The sequence below is a fragment of the Oncorhynchus kisutch genome, linkage group LG22, assembly GCF_002021735.2.
Source record: "Oncorhynchus kisutch isolate 150728-3 linkage group LG22, Okis_V2, whole genome shotgun sequence".
NCBI lineage: Eukaryota > Metazoa > Chordata > Actinopteri > Salmoniformes > Salmonidae > Oncorhynchus > Oncorhynchus kisutch.
In genome coordinates, this window is record NC_034195.2 from 38721945 (window position 1) to 38746906 (window position 24962).

The 24962-nt window shown below is 42.2% G+C and overlaps 2 protein-coding genes across 3 annotated transcripts in view; one reads left to right on the plus strand and one right to left on the minus strand.

Moving 5' to 3' along the window:
* Window positions 1–2132: 2132 nt before the first annotated feature.
* On the plus strand, window positions 2133–23299 carry LOC109867482 (protein mono-ADP-ribosyltransferase PARP12). The gene is made up of 12 exons (XM_020456662.2): window positions 2133–2528; window positions 9231–9366; window positions 9550–9805; window positions 9906–10010; window positions 10096–10222; window positions 10369–10537; window positions 10635–10755; window positions 10858–10954; window positions 11197–11281; window positions 11887–12017; window positions 18711–18862; window positions 18963–23299. The coding sequence occupies exons 1-12, from the start codon at window positions 2212–2214 to the stop codon at window positions 19217–19219; spliced, it is 1953 nt and encodes a 650-aa protein (XP_020312251.1). The 5' UTR covers window positions 2133–2211; the 3' UTR covers window positions 19220–23299.
* tbxas1 (thromboxane A synthase 1 (platelet)) overlaps window positions 22890–24962 on the minus strand; it is a 130860-nt gene continuing 128787 nt past the window's right edge. For both annotated transcript variants that reach the window (XM_020456486.2, XM_020456488.2), the window contains exon 14: window positions 22890–24919. In XM_020456486.2, coding sequence (XP_020312075.1) covers window positions 24806–24919 — 114 coding nt within the window. In that variant the 3' untranslated portion in view covers window positions 22890–24805. The remainder of the gene's footprint in view (window positions 24920–24962) is intronic.

Consider the following 24962-nt stretch of genomic DNA (forward strand, 5'->3'; position numbering starts at 1 on the left):
ACTCTGTCAATCACCATATCCTCATCGGCAGACTCGACAGCCTTGGTTTCTCAAATGATTGCCTCGCCTGGTTCACCAACTACTTCTCTGATAGAGTTCAGTGTGTCAAATCGGAGGGTCTGCTGTCCGGACCTCTGGCAGTCTCTATGGGGGTGCCACAGGGTTCAATTCTTGGACCGACTCTCTTCTCTGTATACATCAATGAGGTCGCTCTTGCTGCTGGTGAGTCCCTGATCCACCTCTACGCAGACGACACCATTCTGTATACTTCCGGCCCTTCTTTGGACACTGTGTTAACAACCCTCCAGGCAAGCTTCAATGCCATACAACTCTCCTTCCGTGGCCTCCAATTGCTCTTAAATACAAGTAAAACTAAATGCATGCTCTTCAACCGATCGCTACCTGCACCTACCCGCCTGTCCAACATCACTACTCTGGACGGCTCTGACTTAGAATACGTGGACAACTACAAATACTTAGGTGTCTGGTTAGACTGTAAACTCTCCTTCCAGACCCATATCAAACATCTCCAATCCAAAGTTAAATCTAGAATTGGCTTCCTATTTCGCAACAAAGCATCCTTCACTCATGCTGCCAAACATACCCTTGTAAAACTGACCATCCTACCAATCCTCGACTTTGGCGATGTCAGTTACAAAATAGCCTCCAATACCCTACTCAACAAATTGGATGCAGTCTATCACAGTGCAATCCGTTTTATCACCAAAGCCCCATATACTACCCACCATTGCGACCTGTACGCTCTCGTTGGCTGGCCCTCGCTTCATACTCGTCGCCAAACCCACTGGCTCCATGTCATCTACAAGACCCTGCTAGGTAAAGTCCCCCCTTATCTCAGCTCGCTGGTCACCATAGCATCTCCCACCTGTAGCACACGCTCCAGCAGGTATATCTCTCTAGTCACCCCCAAAACCAATTCTTTCTTTGGCCGCCTCTCCTTCCAGTTCTCTGCTGCCAATGACTGGAACGAACTACAAAAATCTCTGAAACTGGAAACACTTATCTCCCTCACTAGCTTTAAGCACCAACTGTCAGAGCAGCTCACAGATTACTGCACCTGTACATAGCCCACCTATAATTTAGCCCAAACAACTACCTCTTTCCCAACTGTATTTAATTTTAATTTATTTATTTATTTTGCTCCTTTGCACCCCATTATCTTTTTATTTCTACTTTGCACATTCGTCCATTGCAAAACTACCATTCCAGTATTTTACTTGCTATATTGTATTTACTTTGCCATCATGGCCTTTTTTGCCTTTACCTCCCTTCTCACCTCATTTGCTCACATTGTATATAGACTTGTTTATACTGCATTATTGACTGTATGTTTGTTTTTACTCCATGTGTAACTCTGTGTCGTTTTATCTGTCGAACTGCTTTGCTTTATCTTGGCCAGGTCGCAATTGTAAATGAGAACTTGTTCTCAACTTGCCTACCTGGTTAAATAAAGGTAAAATAAAAATAAATAAAATAAACTTGGCTTTTGAAGACCTTAGAAAGGCAGGGTAGGATAGATATAGGTCTGTAGCAGTTTGGGTCCAGAGTGTCTCCCCCTTTGAAGATGGGGATGACCACGGCAGATTTCCAATCTATGGGAATCTCAGACGATAAGAAAGAGGTTGAACAGACTAGTAATAGGGGTTACAACAATTTCGGCAGATAATTTTAGAAAGAAGAGGGTCCAGATTGTCTAGCCCAGCTGATTTGTAGGGGTCCAGATTTTGCAGCTCTTTCAGAACATCAGCTATCTGGATTTGGGTGAAGGGGAAACGGGGAGGCTTGGGCGAGTTGCTGTGAGGGGTGGAGGGCTGTTGATCTGGGTAGGGGTAGCCAGGTGGAAAGCATGGCCAGCCGTAGAAAAATGCTTATTGAAATTCTCTATTATAGTGGATTTATCGGTGGTGACAGTGTTTCCTAGCCTCCTCTGGGAGGAGGTGCTCTTATTCTCCATGGACTTTAGTGTCCCATAACTTCTTTTTTTGTTGTTTCTGCTTGAAAAAGCTAGCCTTAGCTTTCCTAATTGCCTGTGTTACAACAGAATGGATTTCACTTTAAAGGGCAGGTGCTTTGATTGTCAGTTTCGTTTCTCCAGAAGTGGAACTGACGACATACACATTTAGGGTGAGGTGATGAGCATAAAGATACTAGGTGCCTACCATAACGATACCAGGTGCCTACTATAACACGATGTCGTCTGTGGTGTCTCAATATGTTACAAAAATTATCTGTGGAAATCAAGGATGTTTGGACTTCAAGCAGCTTGACCAGATCGTTGGTCAAAAGTTCACTTGTGCAAATGAGCTCCTACTTGGAATACTTCGTGACAGCAGAAAATATGCCATCAGTGAAGGCAAAGAAAAGGCTTCGGGTTGTATTATGAGCCAGGACAGTGTTATTGTTGCTAAGACTTCACTACGAGTCTGTCAAACCTCTCATAAAGAGTGTCATCAGTGCGATAATTTACACATATGCAGCCACTTTGTATGCGGTAACTGCAAGTACGGGTAAGTGCCATGCTCTTTTTAGACTAAACTGACGGTTATTCTCGTTGTTTAAAGTGTGACCGAAACACAAAATGTACACTTGCCTATTGACATATTAAATTATTTATTTTTTCAAGGGCGTTATGTAACTTCTTTCCTAGATTGGTTTGACCTCACTGCACATGTAGGGTAATCAACTGAGTAGGAGAATTCCTGCTGCTCGTCTTGTTTATAATGACGAGTTTAGGATTTGTATTTTATCTTTTGAAGGGTGTTGTGCTATTTTTTTGGCATTATCCAAAGATTCTTGTGTTCTGCTTTTTTATTTTCTTATTCAGCTGTTTTGCTCATGCTGCTCCTCTCTCAATTTGACTTGTCTTATAAGGATGAATGTCTAGTTCAACAAGTCAGGATGGTACTTTAGGATTTTCAGTCAGACTGGTGCAGGGAACATTTGCGGTTGTGGGGAGAAAATGAAGCGCTCGAGATTTTATCACATCTGAAAAGGTTGAATACTGATATCGCATTTCTTCAAGAAACGCACCTACTGTTACGACCATTAATAGATTGTGTAAAGCATGGGTTGGACAGGATTTTCATTAAAAATGTTAACGGCAAAGCAAGGGGAACAGCAATAGTGATTCACAAACGAGTGCAGTTTTCACCCTCACAGATCATTTCAGATCCTGGAGGACGTTATACAATAGTTAGTGGCACCCTCTTCCAAACCCCTGTAGTCTTGTGACTGTTTTACGCCCCTAACTGGGATGACACTAGATTTATGACGTCTCTTTTAGCCTCTCGCCCTAATCTTGACATTATTGAACCAAGACTTGACCCGTCTGATCTCAGAACACTTACTCTTTCTGGGATGGCAAAAGCTCGTTCTACACTCGTGACCCAAATGGGTTGTGTTGGTCCATGGCGCTTCCTCCACCCGGTCACAAAAGACTTCTCCTACTTTTCTCATGTTCATTAAGCCTACCCATGCATATACTACTTTTTTAAATTTGTTTTTAGATCGAGCCCTTCTCCCCTCAGTTACAACTAGTGATGCACCGCTATGACATTTTTGTTCGATACCGATATCCAATATTTTCCTTGGCAAAAAACCCCGATAAATAACCATTAACATTTTAGCGGCCTTTTAAGCATTCGAGAACAGTTAAGTAGTTAACACACACGGACGCAGCGGTCTAAGGCACTGCATCTCAGTGCAAGAATCGTCACTACAGTCCCTGGTTTGAATTCAGGCTGTATCACATCTGGCCATGATTGGGAGTCCCATAGGGCGGCGCACAGTTGGCCCAGCGTCGTCCGGCATGTAATTTGTAAATAAGAATTTGTTCCTAATTGACTTGCCTAGTGAAATAAAGGTTACACACACTGACCAAAAAGTTATTTTGTTGGCATTTACGCATGTCCCCATTACCAGTAAAACATAATCAAAACCTATTTCTTTCACTTATTTGCTGTGTTCAGTCGTTTCATTCTCAACCAGGATTTCTATGGAACACTGTTTGGGTCTTTTTGTGTATAAAAAGATTCACATCAAATAACACTATTCCACTATTGTGCCTAATCCTTATTGTGGCTATTTTCACAACACAACCCGTTCCGGTCGAGCCTCACTAGCCAGATGAAGCTAGCTGGCTGCTTATAACGTTAGCTTTGGGCAACAGGGTTAAGTAACATAATGAAAATGACTGCCCTTTCTACTGGTCATTGTTTTCAGGCTGGTTGTATTGGTGCTAGCTAGGTACCAAGTTAAAGCTAGCTACCCCAGAAGTTGCAGTCAAACAAATGTTTCATTACCAACGCGGTATTGCGGCCGGTGTTTGCAGACGTTTTTTGTACAGCTTTAACAGTGCTACTGTATCTTTTTTGACACGCAAAGACCCAAACTGCATTCTATAGTATGTATGTATGTATGTCGGGAAGCTAATAGCAGTGATGTTGTTACTGTCTAACTCTGGTAGGGCAACATCTGAAAAATGGCACACTTGGTAGTGTGTACCGGTGCTCGACCAGTAGGCGAAAGCAACCGTCACTCACGACAGAGAACGGTTGCTTGTCAAGGGCAATGAATTCCATTATCTTGGCTTTTATGGATTTCGCCTTTGTTGTCTCGCTGAAAATGCTTACTCTTTCAAATGACTGCTTGACTTGTTGACTGCTCGATCCACATAGCAGACATTGTGTGGGCTAGGTTAGGCATGCTGTGTAGCGCAACCTTTTACGTGGTGTTATTACGTCATGTACCTACGTTATATAGGTATGCACAGTAGTTTTAACATCGGCGTTAAACTAGACACCGATATAACGTGCAGTTAAAACTACAGAATATTCAGCGATAGTGATTTCGGATCATTCCCCCCCACATTCTGCACTTACTCCGAATGGAGATTTAACAAGTCAATATTCTCTAACAACGAATTCTGTGACTTTATTTCGACCAACATAGATGTATTAATTCAAACAAATAATGATGACACCTTCTTCTTTTGGGAGACTTTCAAAGCAGTATTACGGGAAAGATAATTTCTTACAACGCTCATTATGTCAAACAAAAATAACTGAAACATCAGGAACTGGTGGACTCAAGCCTGGCAATAGACCGGCAATATTCAACTTCACCATCTCCTGAATTATATGCAGAAGCTGAAAATTCAAACTCAATTTAATCTGCTTTCCACTGATAAAGCAGAGTTTCTGTTGCAAATGAACAAAGGGAACATACTATGAATATGGTGACAAGTCCAGCCACCTTTTGGCACACCTACTTAAATGCCAGTCAGCATCTTATCTTTCAGGTATTTACATTTTATATTTATTTTACCTTTAGTTATACAGGTTTTTCTCATTGAGAACATCTATTTTCCACGAGAGACCTGGTCCAATAGCAGACTCCTCCCTCAATCTTACAAGTGATCCCTCTAATATTAATTCAACTTTCGTGTCATCTGAACCCCCATCAGATAATACAGCTATGGGCAACTTTCAGATATGGACATGAGTAAAGTTCTGGACAACCCTCTGCATCTTGATGAAATAACAAAGGGTCTAAAGTTAATGCACAGTGGCAAAGCCCCAGGCCCTTATGGCACCCCCGTCGATAAAAAAATAAAATCATAATTAACATAAAATTCTCAGATCAACTTGCCCCATTACTATTAGATATGTTCACCAACTCGTTAACACTGGGCTCTCTTCCCCGACGCTAACCCAAGCCTCCATCTCACTTATGCTTAAAAAAGATAAAGATCCGGCGGAATGTCGTGGCCCATTTCACTTTTGAACGCTGATGTTAAATTATTAGCTAAGGTTCTAGCATGCCGGTTGGAACCCTGCCTTCAGGATGTCCTATCTGATGATCAAACGGGTTTCGTCAAAGGGCGACAACTGTTTTCCAATGTAGGGCGGCTTTTGAACATTACTATCTCCCCAGACCCCAAAATTATTTCTCTCAGAGAATTCTTTCTACTGGGTGGAGTGGGATTATTTATTTAAGATTTGGTTTTGGGTCCAATTTCATCTCATGGATATTTATGCTCCTACGACTAGCGTACACACCAACTCTCAACATTCAAAATATTTACCCCACTCCAGAGGGACCCGTCAAGGGTGTCCTATGTCCCTGCTCCTTTTTGCTCTTGTGATAGAGCCGCTTTCCTTGGCTTTAAAATGATCACCATCATTCAGTGGAATCCACCGAGCTGGTGAAGAGCGTAGTGTCACTGTATGCAGATTATCTAATATTATATATCACTAACCCTGTGAACTCTGTCGATAATATAATGCATATTTTAAACACGTTTGGATCATTTTCAGGTTACAAATTGAACATTGTTGTCCTATCAGACCTGCTGCCAAGCAAATTCTCCTTGGAGCCCTGCCTTTCCATCTGTCGCCCTCTGGTTTTTCCTATTTGGGTGTGAATATAACACACACTCTGGCTACCCTCCATAAAACTCACTTTGCAAGCCTAGTCACATGCGTTAAAGCAGACTTACACTGCTGGGATAGTCTGCCTCTCTCATTAGCTGGCAGAATTCAATCTGTTAAAATTAATATTTTACCTAGGTTTCTATACCTTTTTTCAATGTCTTCTGATCTTTTTGCCAAAATTATTTTTTTAGAAAGTTGTATAGGCTCGTCAGTAATTTTATCTGAGCAGGCAAATCACCTAGGATGCGTAGAGCAATACTTCAAAGAAGGAGACAAGATGGAGGATTGGCACTTCCAAATTTACTGCTTTACTACTGCTTTACTATCAAAAGATTATGGTCTGGAGTAATGCTCCAGGTACCAACTGGTGCTCATTAGAGGACGATGATTGGCGCACCTGCCAATCATCGTCCCTTTCTGCTCTTGCTTGTGCCCCACTGTCCTTGTCCTTCTAAATATATGGGAAAACCCATTGTGCGCTCTACTTTGACGATCGGGAGACAATTTCATCAACATTCTAGACTTTCTGCCCCTTCTCTTCTAAGCCCTATCTGTATCAACCACCTATTTGTACCCTCCAAACTCGCCCAGGCTTTTGTTTTGTGGCCTGAGATAGGTTTGGTTTGTTTCAAAGATTTATTTTTAGATGGGAAGTTTGTCATTTTTAATGATCTTGTGGCTAAATCTAATCTGGCTCATTCTAATCTTTTCTGCTATTTTCAAACCCGTAACTTTGTTTGCTCTCATGTTCGCTCTCATTCACTCTCATTTTTCCACCTTTCCTCAACTAACTCCCAAGACGTTGCTAGAGGAATTTGTCGACCTGTCCCCAAATTAATGTAATTGGTTCCGAGTGTGTTTTGATATTTTAACCTGTGTGTCGTGATCGCGTTTGGTGTGGGGGGACAAAATACATTCATGCACGATGGCGCACGCACACAGCCGGTTTGGGTTCCGTGAGGCATGATCCTAGGGCTCAAGCCCTCAGAAAGAGAGGGAGAGAACTTACATTCACACAGGACACTGGATAAGACTGGATAAATACCTCAGATATAACAGACTGACCATAGCCCCCTGATACAAACTATTGCAGCATAAATATGAGGGGGTCACGAACCCATGGTTTTAAGTGCACTATCAATTTCAAGTCAACAGCTTTAGCAGTGTGTGCCACCTAGAAGTTATGATGATAGTTTACATGACTACTATTTGACAAATCCATAAGGCTCTACGTATTTTTCTTTTTTTACAATGTACGATATTTTGTTCCTTAAGCATATGGATGTGTGTGAAACGAATAAACTAAAACGTGGGGTTTTGTCACATTCGAAAACATTAGTAGTAGCTAGTATCCTAGTCAAGGATGCGTCAATTAAATAGACACATTTTGTTACAGACCAACGAACAAAATTAAACCTTGAATTTATAGGTTTATAATATCCCTTTAGTGGCAAGGCTGACCTCATTTTTAGAAATGCCAGTGGTTGGTGGATATAAAGTCTATGATATTTGATAAGCTGATGAAGAATTTGTTCTAGGATATATTCACTGCCACTTGTGAGTTAGCATAGGGCTAATGTGTGCCATGTTCTCTGATGGGACCAGCTAAAATGTTGCGTTCTGTCAAGTGTAATAAAATGAACTATTTTTAGCTGACGCTCTTTTCCAGAGCGACTTACAGGCGCAAATATAGTTAACCCACACTGGTGGAAACAATGTTGATTCAACATCATTTCAATGAAATTACATTAAACCAACGTGGAATAGACAATGAATTGACTTCTGTGCCCAGTGGGAAGCTGTTCGTTCCCAGGTAAGTGTCATCGAATACTTAACCCGATCACGCTGGGTATACAAACCCGTTCATGTCATCTGAATACCGTGTTAATTTCCCAACGTCACACATACACGCAGTGTGTGTGAAGCAGTGTACAAGAATGTATTGATAACTTCCGAGAATTGTTTGTTTGCTGGAAACTTATCTGGAATTTTCAACCCAGAAACGTGTCTTTTTGTGTACACTTTGACCACAAACACAGGCCAGCTACCTGGGGTGTATTCATTATGCCGATTCGGTTGTAAAACATTCTGCAACAAATCTTTACTCCAAACAGAACGTTTTGCAATAAAAACGAGTTTCTATCCTTCAAATTCACGTAGGTGCCTCCTTTTTTGGTTCTTAAGCGGTAAATGGTTTCCATTGCCAGATGTATTGAATACACACCTGATGTAACTGGCCCTGTAACTCATTAATTGGATATCTCGCGCAAAATGAGTATCAGACAAGCTTTGATTCGACTTGTTAGTGAATACTCCTGAGGTGCTGACCTGTTGCACCCTCTACAACCACTGATTATTATTTGACCCTGCTAGTCATCTATGAATGTTTGAACATCTTGGCCATGTACTCTTATCTCTACCCGGCACAGCCAGAAGAGGACTGGCCTCCCCTCACAGCCTGGTTCCTCTCTAGGTTTCTTCCTAGGTTTCTGCCTTTCTAGGGAGTTTTTCCTAGCCACGGTCCTTCTACATCTGCATTGCTTGCTGTTTGGGGTTTTAGGCTGGGTTTCTGTATAGCACTTTGTGACATCGGCTGATGTAAAAAAGGGCTTTATAAATACATTTGATTAAATAGATAAAGTAGCTAACATATTTTTTCTGAGCAGCATTCAGCATTTGTTGACCTGATAAACTTGTCTTCTGTTGTCTTCGTTTAATTTGCACATCTTATGTTTGTGTACTCAAACATTGTTTGCATGTCTCTTTAAACTCTAGGAACAAGTGTAAAAAGGCCCACAGTCTAGATTGCCCACACAACGCAGCTATTATAAGTGAGGTGGGTCACCATGACCTGGGGGAGGCAGAGCTGTTCCAACTTCTGCTGCAAAACGACCCCTACCTGATGCCTGAGGTGGGTGGCACCCAAAATTACCCTTAAATTAATGTATAGTTGATCTAAAAAGATTGGATAGGTTAGCACTGGGGTAATACTGTAGCTCCGGCACCAACTGATATGAAAAAAGAGTAAGCCAAGTGTTAATTGCATGTAGTATGCGCTCTGGATGTTTGACCATCTCCTTTCAACTCCTTCCAGATCTGCTCCCATTACAACAAGCGCGTTGGTGAGCATGGCATCTGCAAGTTTAAAAGCAGCTGCACAAAACTCCACCTCTGCCTGCACTTCCTCCAGGGTGACTGTAGGTTTGGTGCTGGTTGTAAGAGGGCCCACACGTTTGATGCCCCTGCAATGAAGATTCTAAACAGCAGAGGATTCAGCCAAGAGAACATCAAGATCCTCCACAATATCTACAAGAATAAATTCATCATAACTCACCAAGAAAATCCAGCTGGTAAGGAAATGACAAGGTAGTATCCAGGAATACAGAGAATCCATGCAAACAGCACTTTAGTAACCGTGTCTGTCCTGTGTTGCACCCTCCCTTGCTCCAGTCATGATGCCAGTTGAGAAACATCAGCCCTCCTCCAGCTCCACCAGTGAGACTGACATGAATGAAATCTGCCTCTTCTTCATCCGCAGTCGCTGCAGCTTCAAAGGTAACCTATCAACCTAAACATACTTTATTATCAACATTTCTGTTTACAGTAGTGTGTTTACATGTTTCTGTGGTTGTGTTGTCAGACACATGTGTCCGTGTCCACTACCATCTGCCTTACAAATGGCAGATCTTAGATGGAGTGACTTGGAGAGACCTGGACAATGTAGAGGAGATTGAGAAGGCCTACTGTAACCCACAAAATGACACAAGGTACTGTTGTCATCATATTAGGTTTGGTGTGGATTTTTGTTACCTGTCATACCAGATCTAAGATATGTTAGCGTTTTATTAGATAGAGTATATTACCTTTTTTAAACGACTGGTCTTATTTTGTTGTTCATCTGTGTTGCCCTCAGTGGAGGAAGTAAGCCTGTGAACTTCCTCACCATGACATGTGGAAGCCCTCCAGTTCGTCGTCTGTCCACTGTTTCATCCGTCACCAAACCCCCTAACTTCATCCTCACAACAGAATGGCTGTGGTACTGGAGAAATGACTGTGGCCAGTGGATAGAGTATGGCCATGAGGTCAGTCTGAATACTGAATATGCATGGATGTGGTTTTTATTGTGACTTTACTCCATCCTCTTTAAGTTGACCTAAACTGTGGTCTTATTCTGTGCAGGGTGGTGAGGTGAATGTGACCTCTGCCATTTCCCAGACCCTGGAGAATGCTTACCAAACTGACTCTGACAGCGAGATTACATTTGAATGTGGAGATCAGAAGTACATTCTCAGTCTCAAAGGTATACCCCTTGTCACAGATATATAGTAATTCAGCAGTTAATCAGCTCTTTATTGGCTAACAACCTGTTAAAATGTTATCATAAATATTGTTTCTGTTTCAGAGATGCATCAGCAGAATATTAGATTTAAAACCAAAAGAGCAATTTGTAGAAGGCCCTGTTTTCTCTCTAAGGAAGATGTGAATGCCAAGCTGAAGAGGTATTGTCCTTCATGGTTGTACTGTATGTCTGTAATGAATGTAATGTGAAGTGTGCCACTCACCAAATTTCACATCTCCCAGTCCTACCCCAGAGCCAAATGAAGTAGTTGGACAAATAATACTGAGCATTCAGGAAGGCCTATTGGATATCTGTGTCTGAATCATTCAAACTAGAAGCCAACCCTTATCTATTGGAACTTCCCTGTTGAATTTCCTGTTTCTTCTTTTGTCTCTGTGTTAGTGAGTCTAAGGAGAGCTCCAGCTCCTCTGTGACTGTCCCTCCACACTGGGACAAAGGAGCCTTGTCTGACACCACAGACTACAAGGTACTATGTAGTGATACTGTACTGTTTAATTTAGTTGAGTTTAAATGAAACACACGTGAGCACACAAGCATTTCACTGTAAAAAAAACTGTGGTTTTCGACACCTGACATAGACCATTTGATTTGCTTTGACACTATTATAATGGTGGGCACCAATATCGATAATGCAATATGATATCGAATTGCGCAAGGGATATCAGTTTATCCTTTATGTTATCCTACACCATTAAGTAAAATAGCATACATGACTGTTCCTACAGGCACAAAAACCTCTCTCTGCCTCTCAATGTAGCATACTTAATTGCCAACTGATGGGCCATCAATGGGCTTACCATTTTATTCAAACTGGTTGGGTAGGTTAAGCCCCCAGAACATTTTCACCTGGCCTAATGGGCAATTAGCAAGCCGTTGTCTGGACTTCACAAAACTGTGGAAGTGAAAAGAAAATGTAACATTCACACAGTTGCAATGCTATATATCGATATCGGATTGAAAAACTGCAACTGATATCGATATAGATTTTCCATATTAGTGATATTAATATACGTGTGGAATATTTCCCATAGAGACATCTCACTTAATAAAGTAATCTGTGGTTTCCTTCAGCTGGTTCCACTCTCAAGCCAGATAGAAGAGTACCAAAAGTTGGAGAAGCTATTCAAAAATACCATGGCCAGCAGCACCATCCACAGCATCAAACGGATCCAGAACCCCTCACTCTGGAGGGTCTTCCAGTGGTATGTTTTGTAGACTGCTGTAATTCAGTTGAAAAACTGGTGTCTAGTAGATCTTCTGAGACTCACTCCTCAGCCTTGTGCCGTTGAAGGCCATTTTCAATAGCGTGATGAGTTGGAAAGCTTCAGAGGGGAAGTTCCGTGTTTTTGTGAAGCAGAGGTCCTGAGTACTGTGCAATAAATAGAATAGATACGAACATTTTGACATCTGTGCTGCTTTCAACAGGTTTTCTTCTGAGTGTGTTGTGGATAGCAGCTAGTCATACTGTAGCTAGTTTAGCATCCTTGAGACATCCTGCCTTCTTGAGACCACAAATGGGTTTCTGTAGTATAACAGTAACTACGGTGACCTTGGCTTGCAGAGTTCTGTATTGTAAGTTGGCATCGAATCTTGAAGTGGTTTGGTACATGAAACATTAGCATATTTACATAATGATATTTGTTTCCTTACATTGTCCCCGATGCAAATTCAGTACATACCCGGACAAGGAGTGACTGCAATCTCTACACTTTGGTTTTCACTAGCAACTGGAGACATTAATATTTGTATTTTTGTACTAAAAAAGTATATCTTCCCTGTTTAGCATGTTTAAAATGTCATGCCCAAATCATTGCAAGATCATTTTACACCAAATTTATTGAGTAACACAATCCACGTAGCCCTTAACACTTGTACCCGTATACGGGTTGAAAATTATAGATTTGGGCACTGATAAATTCCTAAATCGGAACGCAGTGGCTGTACAGTAACATGCTATACATGTCAGAGTGCTGGATCAGCGCTGTACCAGAGCATGTGATCGGAGTTGAGCAGTCGGAAATCCCACTCCTCTCACAGAGCGCTGTGCCGGTGCTCCATGTCCTTTCCAACCCCTCTGCTAAAAACGGTTCCTCACTCACAGAAAAAAAACTGCTGATCCAGATTCACTCCATTCATTAAAATCACAATTTAACCAACACCCATCTGTCTTTGACTACCTGGACATACTACAGTATTTGGCTTTGAAGTATTGAAATTAAACCATATGATTTGAATTAAAAGTATTTTAATAAACAGGTGACAGTAAGAAGCGCTCATTTCATTTAGGCTACATGTTGTATTAAACAGCATGTAAGCACTCTGAATAGGTCTAATGAATTATTTACGCTATATAATTATTATTTATTAGCCTATTTCAATTAATCCAAGATAGCGTAGCAGTCGGACGTGTGTTTGTCTAGTCATGTAAATAGTCGGTCTCATCTGGGGTTTTTTCCGTATATATTTTAATCTCACTTTCCACCTACATTCTAAATATGCTTTCCTGCAACCCGCCTCACCCAATGTGGTACGGCTCTGATAATTTTACACGTTATAACTGGAACCTCCATCAGAGCTAGCTGTTAGCCACGGCTAGCGGTCTTCACCTTTTAGCTCAGTCACCAGCCAGCTTTAGCTCGGTCAATACCTGCCAGTCTGCACAGCGCGATATCAACCCAGAGCATATCAAACTGCTTTTCTCCACCACATCACCGGATTCCTGCCGCAAGCTCTGGACCATTACACCGGATCAACACAGCTAGCTAGCTGCAACCGATTGGCCACCGCTGGCTAACACCTCTGTCCTGAAGCAAACACCAGTTAGCCTTGAGCTAGCCTCGAGCTAGGCCCATCTCCCGGCTAGCCGAAGAGGTATACCTGTTAATTCGTGGGCTTCAATACCTCTTGCCAATTGACCTGGACCTTTTATTGCCGACACGGAGCCCCGTTGATCCATCACAACTGGGCTGCCGACGTAATTATCTGATGTGGTTTCAACAGGCTTTTCCGATGGAATGACACCGAAGACCCATCTGCTAGCCCCGGCCCGGTAGTGATGGCTAAAAATTACTTGTCATGCACAAAGTAGATGTCCTAACCGACTTGCCAAAACTATAGTTTGTTAACAAGAAATTTGTGGAGTGGTTGAAAAAACGAGTTTTAATGACTCCAACTGTATATCCATCCTGCCCTGCCTTTCTAAAGTCTTCGATAGCCAAGTTAACAAACAGATCACCGACCATTTCGATTCCCACCGTACCTTCTCCGCTATGCAATCTGGTTTCCGAGCTGGTCATGGGTGCACATCAACCATGCTCAAGGTCCTAAGCGATATCATATCCGCCATAGATAAAAGACAGTACTATGCAGCCGTTTTCATCGACCTGGCCAAGGCTTTCTACTCTGTCCCCTCCTGTACTCCCTGTTCACCCATGACTGCGTGGCCACGCACTCCTCCAACTCAATCATGAAGTTTGCAGACGACACAACAGTGGTAGGCCTGATTACCAACAACAACGAAACAGCCTACAGGGAGGAGGTGAGGGACCTAGCAGAGTGGTGCCAGGAAAATAACCTCTCCCTCAACAAAACAAAGGAGCTGATCGTGGACTTCAGGAAACAGCAAAGGGAGCACGTCCCTATCATCAACGGGACCGCAGTAAAGGTGGAAAGCTTCAAGTTCCTCTGCATACACATCACTGATGATCTGAAATGGTCCACCCACAACAGACAGTGTGGTGAAGAAAGCACAACAGCGCCTCTTCAACCTCAGGAGGCTGAAGAAATTCGGCTAGGCCCCTAAGACTCTCAAACTTTTACAGATGCACAAATGAGAGCATCCTATTGGGCCGTATCACCACCTGGTATGGCAACTGCACCGCCCTCAACCGCGAGGCTCTCCAGAGGGTGGTGCTGTCTGCCCAACGCATCAGCGGTTGCCTGCCCTCCAGGACTCCTATAGCATCTGACGTCATCAAAGCTGGGACCGAGAAACTGAAAAACAGCTTCTCTCTCAAGGCCACCAGACTGTTAAATAGCCATCACTAGCCGGCTACCACCCAGCTACTCAACCCTGCACCTTAGAGGCTGCTGCCCTATATACATAGACATTGAATCACTGGCCACTTTAATAATGGTTACATACTGCTTTACTCATCTCATATGTACAGTCGTGGCCAAAAGTTTTGAGAATGACACAAATATTAATTTTCAGTCTGCTGCCTCAGTTTGTATGATGGTAATTTGCATATACTCCAGAATGTTATGAAGAGTGATCAGATGAATTGCAATTAATTGCAAAGTCCTACTTTGCCAAGCAAATGACTGAATCCCCCAAAAACATGTCCACTACATTTCAGACCTGCCACAAAAGGACCAGCTGACATCATGTCAGTGATTCTCTCGTTAACACAGGTGTGAGTGTTGACGAGGACAAAGCTGGAGATCACTCTGTCATGCTGATTGAGTTCAAATAACAGGCTGGAAGCTTCAAAAGGAGGGCGGTGCTTGGAATCATTGTTTTTCCTCTGTCAACCATGGTTACCTGCAAGGAAACACGTGCCGTCATCATTGCTTTGCACAAAAAGGGCTTCACAGGCAAGGATATTGCTGCCAGTAAGATTGCGCCTAAATCAACCATTTATCGGATCATCAAGAACTTCAAGGAGAGCGGTTCAATTGTTGTGAAGAAGGCTTCAGGGCACCCAAGAAAGTCCAGCAAGCGCCAGGACCGTCTCCTAAAGTTGATTCAGCTGCGGGATCGGGCACCACCAGTGGAGAGCTTGCTCAGGAATGGCAGCAGGCAGGTTTGAGTGCATCTGCACGCACAGTGAGGCGAAGACTTTTGGAGGATGGCCTGGTGTCAAGAAGGGCAGCAAAGAAGCCACTTCTCTCCAGGAAAAACATCAGGGACAGATTGATATTCTGCAAAAAGTACAGGGATTGGACTGCTGAGGACTGGGGTAAAGTCATTTTCTCTGAATCCCCTTTCCGATTGTTTGGGGCATCCGGAAAAAAACTTCCGGAGAAGACAAGGTGAGCTCTACCATCAGTCCTGTGTCATGCCAACAGTAAAGCATCCTAAGACCATTCATGTGTGGGGTTGCTTCTCAGCCAAGGGGTGGGCTCACTCACAACTTTGCCTAAAACACAGCCATGAATAAAGAATGGTACCAACACATCCTCCGAGAGCAACTTCTCCCAACCATCCAGGAACAGTTTGGTGACGAACAATGCTTTTTCCAGCATGATGAAGCACCTTGCCATAAGGCAAAAGTGATAACTAAGGGGCTCAGGGAACAAAACATTGATATTTTGGGTCCATGGCCAGGACACTCCCCAGACCTTAATCCCATTGAGAACTTGTGGTCAATCCTCAAGAGGCGGGTGGACAAACAAAAACCCACAAACTCCAAGCATTGATTATGCAAGAATGGGCTGCCATCAGTCAGGATGTGGCCCATAAGTTAATTGACAGCATGCCAGGGCGGATTGTAGAGGTCTTGAAAAAGAAGGGTCAACACTGCAAATATTGACTCTTTGCATCAACTTCATGTAATTGTCAATGAAAGCCTTTGACACTTATGAAATGTTTGTAATTATACTTCAGTATTCCATAGTAACATCTGACAAAAATATCTAAAGACATTGAGGCAGCACACTTTGTGAAAATTAATGTGTGTCATTCTCAAAACGTTTGGCCACAACTGTGTATATACTGTATTTTAGTCAATGCCACTCCGACATTGCTCATTCTAATATTCATATATGTATATTTATTTCATTATTTTACTTTTAGATTTGAATTTTTAGAGTACTGCACTGTTGGAGCTAGGAACCGAAGCATTTCTCTACACCCAGAATAACATCTGCTAAATGTGTGTATGTGAGCAATAACATTTGCTTTGACTTGAGAATAACCTCTCCACCCTTGCAGAGCCACTAGGGATGCTAAACACCCTTCGGGCTACTCTTGCCATGTTGGGAAGGGATGCATAGCTTTTTTGATGTTGTTGGTAGGTCTACAGATTTTTAGGCAACATAACGCTATCAAAACGGAAAGCTCCTTGAGAGGTAATATGTCAGCAGGCCAATTGGGACAAAATCTATGAAAATAAACAACTTAAGAGTATATCTTTTTTTGTTTCTAAATACTTTGATACAATGACACGTAGCTAGCTACCCACTTCATTCTGTTCTGTTAGTATGTGCACGTAGTAAGTACACCATCATGCTTTTGGAATGCATGTCTTTTCAGATTCCACAGTGATTCTTTAGTTGTGGACACAACATCACTACACTCCCTCTCTTGGTCCTCATCTTTGTAAGTCACCTTGATTTTGCACCTGAATGTTTTAGCAGTTTCTTTATGAAAATATTTAGCAAACTCCATGACAGTAGCTAAAGCAAGGGGCTATGCTGGGGCGGGCATGCCCTGAGCTAATGAAGTGAGTGCTACTGGAACAAAATTGGAGCGGGCGAGGGGGCGGGAACTCTGCGCTCCAGCCAAATTGGACACTGCTCATGCTCTGCGTTGTACGGGTTTTGACTGAGAGCCACTCTGATTGGGCAACTTTAGCATATTTTGTATTTGCTTGAGGGGAAATGCTGTAAATTGTATTTTGAAAGATGAGATATTGAGGATTTATAATACATATGGCTTTGTCATACAATCAAACCAAACACCTATGAGTCCATTAATGTGCACTTCACATTTCCAAGTCATTAAACTGATGACATATACAGTCAATATTTATGATCACCATGTTTGATGTACAGTTACAAGATGACAAGACGTCATACCCTGCATTGTTCTGAACAGAATGCTAATTTTCTTCACAACAGTAGTTGTGTAATGGCTGGGATGCAGGGTTGTAATTCCAAAGAAAACGACTACAAACTACTTGCCGTAGTTCCTCAGCGTCACAGCTAGGAGAGCTCAAACACCTTATGGTTGAAGACTCTTGTTTGAGACATTAAAGTTTATTGAAATGACTTAGGAACTGTGCTCACTTTGGAGAGGTGTGTGTGTGTGGGGCCACTTGGAGACACCAGTTAGTCCTCACTCAAACTGTTGTCATTTGTCTTATGTTGCACTTACCAGGAATATTATGTTACTGAATGAATGCAGACTATTTGCAGCGAAAAGTACACCAAATGTAAAATCCAGTGTAATGTTTGTTTTCAGTCTCGTGAACTGACAATTTGGGCGCGGGGGGGGGGTGCTTATCTGTTACACACAAGTTTTTACATATCCAAACTCCCCCTGAGACACCTGCAGGAAGTGGGTTCATGGCCAGGGTCACCATTGTTCATCACCCCTGGAGAAATTAGGGTTAAGTGCCTTGCTCAAGGGCACAGCTATAGATGTTTATTTTGTTTTCTCCGATAATCAAATCAGCAACTTTTTTGTTTACTGGCCCAACATGCTAACCTCAAGGCTACCTGCCACCCTGTTGTGTCTTGACCTTTTGATTTAATAATCTTCCCATCAACTCCAAACTGTTGTCTTTAAATCGCTACCATGGTTATACATATGCTTTTCATATTTCTTCTGTAAGACACATTAAAATTTAGCCCTATCCATATAGGCCAATTCCAACCAGTGTAAAGGGCTAAGAGGATATTTAGGCATGACATTTCAAACTTGCTAAATGTAATTAATGTTTGATATTTCCTGTTCGTTGACCGGTCAGTCTGCAACTTTTGAGGTTCGTATCTTTGAGGTTTTACTGTATAAGCATGTGTTTGCAGTGGCTAGTTTGAACAAAACCAAATGTATGGATTGCAGCCACTCCTTGTCCATAGATTGCGTTCAAGGTAAGGAAACAAATATCTTAATATGTAAAATTGCTGAACTATCCCTTTAATGTATTGTTTTGTGTGCTTGTGGTTAGGCAGAAGGAACAGATGATGAAGAAGAATGGCGGGAAACTGGTTGATGAGAGAGAATTGTTCCACGGCACAGATCACTCTATCATAGATGTCATCTGTGAACAGAACTTTGACTGGAGGACCTGCGGTGTGAATGGAACACTTTATGGCCTAGGTGAATCTCTCTATTGCTATATCAAGTCACATAAAATAAAATGTTTCTGCTAGACTTTTGAAACATTTGTCTCTAACACGCTGTTGTTGTTATTTTACAGGGAGCTACTTTGCTAGAGATGCCTCATACTCTAACGGGTACATAAGATCTCAGAGCAGCAGTAAGAAGATTATGTTTGTGGTTCTGGTCTTGGTTGGAGAGTTCACCAATGGGTGTCGAACATACCGTCGTCCACCTCAGAAAAGCACCAGCAAGGCCCTCTACGACAGCTGTGTCGACTCAGAAAAAAACCCATCAATTTTTGTTGTGTTTGAGAAACAGCAGATTTATCCTGAATACCTAATTGAGTACTCCTAAAATCCACAGGGGTCCATACCAATGTCTTCCACTGAAGACAACTGATATTTTGTGACTTGCTAACAGTCCTCACATGCTCTACCTACTGTATTTCTGTATTGAAATGGGGCTAGTGATTTATTGAATTGGGGCTAGTTTTGGGGTATTTTTTTGTTATTATTTTGGGCTCTTTTAATCCATTTCGCCAGTTCAGTGCTATAGCATGATTGAAATTTAAAGTCAATGTTCCCACGCTCACAGTCGCTTTGTCACGCCCTGGTCTTAGTATTTTGTGTTTCCTTTATTATTTTGGTCAGGCCAGGGTGTGACATGGGTTTATTATGTGGTGTGTTTTGTCTTGGGTTTTTGTAGGTATTGGAATTGTGAATTAGTAGGGTTATCTAGAAAAGCCTATGGTTGCCTGAAGTGGTTCTCAATCAGAGGCAGGTGTTTATCGTTGTCTCTGATTGGGAACCATATTTAGGCAGCCATATTCTTTGAGTGTTTGGTGGGTGATTGTTCCTGTCTCTGTGTTAGTTTGCACCAGATTAGGCTGTTTAGGTTTTCGTGTTACGTTTCTTGTTTTTGTACTGTTCGTCTTCTTATTCATTTAAACATGAATCTAAATAACCACGCTGCGTTTTGGTCCGATCCCTGCTACACCTCCTCGTTAGAAGAAAACCGTAACACGCTTCACGCTCTTTTTATGTATTATTTCTTACATTGTTAGCCCAGAATCTTAAGTGTTATTACATACAGCCGGGAAGAACTATTGGATATAAGAGCGACGTCAACTTGCCAACATTACAATCAGGAATACGACTTTCCCGAAGTGGATCCTTTGTTCGCACCACCACCTAGGGCATTTGATCTGATCCCAGAGACCGACCCAAAATAACGTTGCAGCAGAAGAGGTAGACTGAGCGGCCTCCTGGTCAGACGTTGGAGGCTTGCACACCACCCACCGCTTCCGAGTATTTTACTCGCCAATGTCCACTCTCTAGATAACAAGGTAGACAAAATTAGGGCAAAGGTTGCTTTCCAGAGCGACATCATGGATTGTAACATACTGTTCCACGGAAACATGGCTCTCTCGGGATATGTTGGAGTCAGTACAGCCACCGGGATTCTTTATGCGTTGTGCCGACAGAAATAAACATCTCTCAGGGAAGAAGGGCGGGGTGTATGTTTCATGATGTAATCGTAACAACATACAGGAACTCAAGTCCTTTTGTTCACCTGACCTAGAATTCCTCACAATCAAATTCTGGCCATCTTATCTCCCAAGAGAATTCTCGTCAGTTATTGTCACAGTCGTGTATATCCTCCCTCAAGCTGATACCACAACGGCCCTCGAGGAACTTCACTGGACTATATGCAATCTTAAAACCATATATCCTGAGGCTGCATTTATTGTAGCTGGGGATTTTAACAAAGCAAATGAGAACAAGGCTACCTAAATTCTATCAGCATATTGATTGTAGCACTCGTGCGGGCAATACACTTGGTCACTGCTACTCTAACTTCCGCAATGCATACAAGGCCCTCCCTTCGGCAAATCTGAACATGACTCCATTGTGCTCCTCCCGTCCTATAGGCAGAAACTCAAACAAGATGTACCCGTGATGAGAACTATTCAACCTTGGTCTGACCACTCAGGAATCCACGCTTCAAGATTGTTTTGATCACGTTGACTGGGTAATGTTTGGTGCAGCCTCAGAATAATATCTATTTATTATTTATTATTATTATGAGTGAGTTTATAAGGAAGTACAGTTGTACCCACTGTGACTATTAAAACCTACCCTACCAGAAACCGTGGATAGATGGTGGCATTTGCGTAAAACTAACATCACAGTTAACCATGAAAAGATGACTGGGAATGTGGCAGATTACAAACAGTGTAGTTATTTCCTCCGCAAGGTAATCAAACAAGCGAAATGTCGGTATAGGGACAAGTCGCAATTCAATGGCTCAGACACGAGATGTATGTAACAGGGTCTACAGGCAATCGCGGACTACAAAAAGAAAACCAGTCACGTCATGGACACCGTCTTGCTCCCAAACAAACTAAACACCTTTGCCCGCTTTGAGGATGATACCATGCCACCGACGCGGCCCTCTACCAAGGACTGCACCCTCTCCTTCGCCGTGGCTGATGTGAGTAAGACATTTAAACGTGTTAACCCTTGCAAGGCTGCCAGCCCAGACGGCATCCCTAGCCGCGTCCTCAGGGCATGCGGAAACCAGCTTGCTGATATGTTTACGGACATATTCAATCTCTCCCTATACCAGTCTGCTGTCCCCACATGTTTCAAGATGGCCACCATTGTTCCTGTACCCAGAAGGCTCAGCCCCCTCCTGTACTTCCTGTTCACCCATGACTGCTCGCCTCCAACTCAATCAAGTTTGCAGACGACACGACAGTAGTGGGCTTGATTACCAACAAATACGAGACAGCCTACAGGGAGGAGGTGAGGGCACTTGGAGTGTGGTGTCAGTAAAGCAACCTCTCACTCAATGTCAACATAACAAAGTAGATGATCATGGATTTCAGGAGACAGCAGAGGGAGCACCCCCTATCCACATCAACGGGACAGCAGTGTAGAAAGTGGAACATTTTAAGTTCCTCTGCGTACTCATCACTGACAAACTGAAATGGTCCACCCACACAGACAGTGTGGTGAAGAAGGCGCAACAGCGCCTCTTCAACTTCAGGAGGCTGAATAAATTTGGCTTGTCACCTAAGACCCTCACAAACTTTTACAGATGCACAATTGAGAGCATCCTGTTGGGCTGTATCAACACCACCTTGTATGGCAACTGCACCGCCCACAATCGCAGGGCTCTCCAGAGGGTGGTGCGGTCTGCACAACGCATCACTGGGGGCAAACTACCTGCCCTCCAGGATACCTATAGCACCCGATGTCACAGGAAGGCCAAAAAGACCATCGACAACAATCACCTGTGCCACTGCCTGTTCACCCCACTACCATCCAGAAGGCAAGGTCAGTATAGGTGCATCAATGCTGGGCCATCAGACTGTTAAACAGCCATCATTAACACAGGCTGCTGCCTACATACAGACTTGAAATCATTGGCCTCTTTAATAAATGGATCACTAGTCATTAATAATGCCACTTTAATGTTTACATATCTTGCATTACTCATGTGTATATACTGTATTTTATACCATCTGTTGCATCTTGCCTATGCCGCTCGGTCATCGCTCATCCATATATTTCTATGTGTATATATTCTTATTCCATCCCTTTAGATTTGTGTGTATTAGGTAGTTGTGGAATTGTTAGATATTACTGCACTGTCGAACCTAGAAGCACAAGCATTTCGCTACACTCGCAATAACATCTGCTAACCATGTGTATGTGATCAATAAAATTTGATTTGCATTCACAGTAAATGCTGCATATGCCGGCTTAATCGGAAATGACCTTTTACATTTAAATCACCCTATAGCGCTGAACTTCGGCGATTGGAATTGATCCAGCCCTAAGATGTTTTACTTTCCTTTTCAGTAAGTCATGCATAACATGGCACAACGGTTGCAGAGGATCGAGCTCTTTTTATATATTTCATTTTTTAAAGTCGTGTGGCAGTCCCACTCCTTACATATTTTATTGGTTGATGGTACAATTGCGAGAACACAGGAAATGAAAGAGAGAGAGAGATGTGAGTCAGAAGGGCACTGGGTCAGATTTGAACCCATGCCCACACAGTATATGTGTGCCAGGGTCTACACCCCTGTAACCGCTAGAGCACGGGTAGGTTTTTATTTGATTTAATGGTCATCGGGTCTTCGACATTTATGTACACATGGAAATTCTTACATCAGAGACATCATTGTATATTTGATATCTTAGGTAGGTGAAAGCTACAACTTATTCCTTGTGGATATGTTTTTAAAATGTTGTACAGTGTCAAACTTAAACGTGTAGTAATGTGAAATATCAACTTCTTAAGCTGAGCACTGAATACCTCTTGTTACAGTCCTGTTATGCTCTTTTCTTATGTACACTATCAACTTAATATTTATCTTTACAATGATCTAAATTGTTACACTGCAATAAAATGTCTCTTTTACTCCGTTTCTTCCTCATTGACAATATTCAAGAAATCAGACGCTAAATAGATTAAACATGAACTATTAAATGTTACACACATTCTGAATGATTGGGAGAGATTTTTTTCCATTTCACCATTGTGTTTACTCTTATAGCATGTCATCATTATTCCTTTCAATTCAAATGGAATATTTCAGAATGTATATTGATAACATCTTTGCCTGATTTTGATGATTAATTTCACATTTAATGAATATGTAACATCAAATTGCAGAGCAACACTCCAAATCAACACAGTTAAAACCATCCCATTGGTTTAAAGTCTATACAGTCAAGCTTAAAGAAATCATACACAGTAACATCAGAGCTTTTCAACTTAAAGAGGAAATGAGAAATGGAGTGAGCTGATATTGCTTTCCGCTCTCATTGAGTCGTGATCTTATTAGTATTACCTTCATGTAAATCATAGCTTCATTTTAAAGATGAAAGATTTGGAAATCTGTGAGGGGGAGGTCCTATAACATTTAGTCAATGCCTACACTGTTATGATGGATAATTGCGAGGATGCTTGCAAAGACTCACTTTCCAGCCATAGAGCTGTTGGGAGAGACAATACAAATCCTTAAAGGGATAGTCCATCCAAATATCAACATGAATTTATACAGATTTCAAGGAACGTTGTTCTTTTGCTATAAGAAGTTTGCCACAGTCTTCCCCCTCCCACCAGCTCACAGTTCCCCCAGCATGCTTCTCCTCCTCCTCTCTCTAGTACTGCAGAATCACCATTGGCAGGGACCTCTTGGAGGGCTTGACCTCCATCCAGTACATTGGCTGATTAAAAAGGTGAGCTGCCCCTGGCACAACCTCACTTTTTCTGTGCAAATTGTAATTTACCATGGAAGCAGTTGCATAAAGTACTTAAGTAAAAAAGTACTACTGAAGTAGTTTTTGGGGGTATCTGTACTTGACTTATTTTTGACAACTTTTACTTTTAATAATGTACTTTACTCCACACATTTTCCCTGACACCCAAAAGTACTTGTTACATTTTGATAGCTTAGCAGAACAGGAAAATAGTGCAATTCACGGTCATCCCTACTGCCTCTAATCTGGCGGACTCACTAAACACACATGCTTCATTTGTAAATTATGTCTGCATGTTGGAATGTGGCCCTGTCTATCCATGTATTTTTTTTTTTATAAAATAAAAATGGTACCGTCTGGTTTGCCTAATATGAGGAATTTGAAATGTTTTACTTTTGATACTTAAGTACATTTAACCAAATACTTTTAGATGTTTAAGTTAAAGAAGAGGTTAATGCTAGCCTGGTCTCATATCTGTTTGTGCTTTATTGCCAACTCTCTTATGTAAAGGGAGTGCCAGAAGTGTGACAATAACCATAGAGGTTAGCAAGACAGCACAAACAGATCTGGGACCAGGCTAAAAATAAGCAGTCACTGGATGGATAATGTATCTGTTTCATAGAAATCACACTACGTTCTAGAAAGCAGATACAGAACAGAGCTATTCTCCTGCAGGGGGAGTCGCCGGTTCTCCCTCTATCTCTCTTTTAGTGATTGTCACAAAGATGCCATTCTTGGGTCCGAGAGTGGTGTGAGACTTCAACTCCAGAGGAACCTGCAACATACATGTAGAAGAGCAACATGCTAAAGACCTAGGA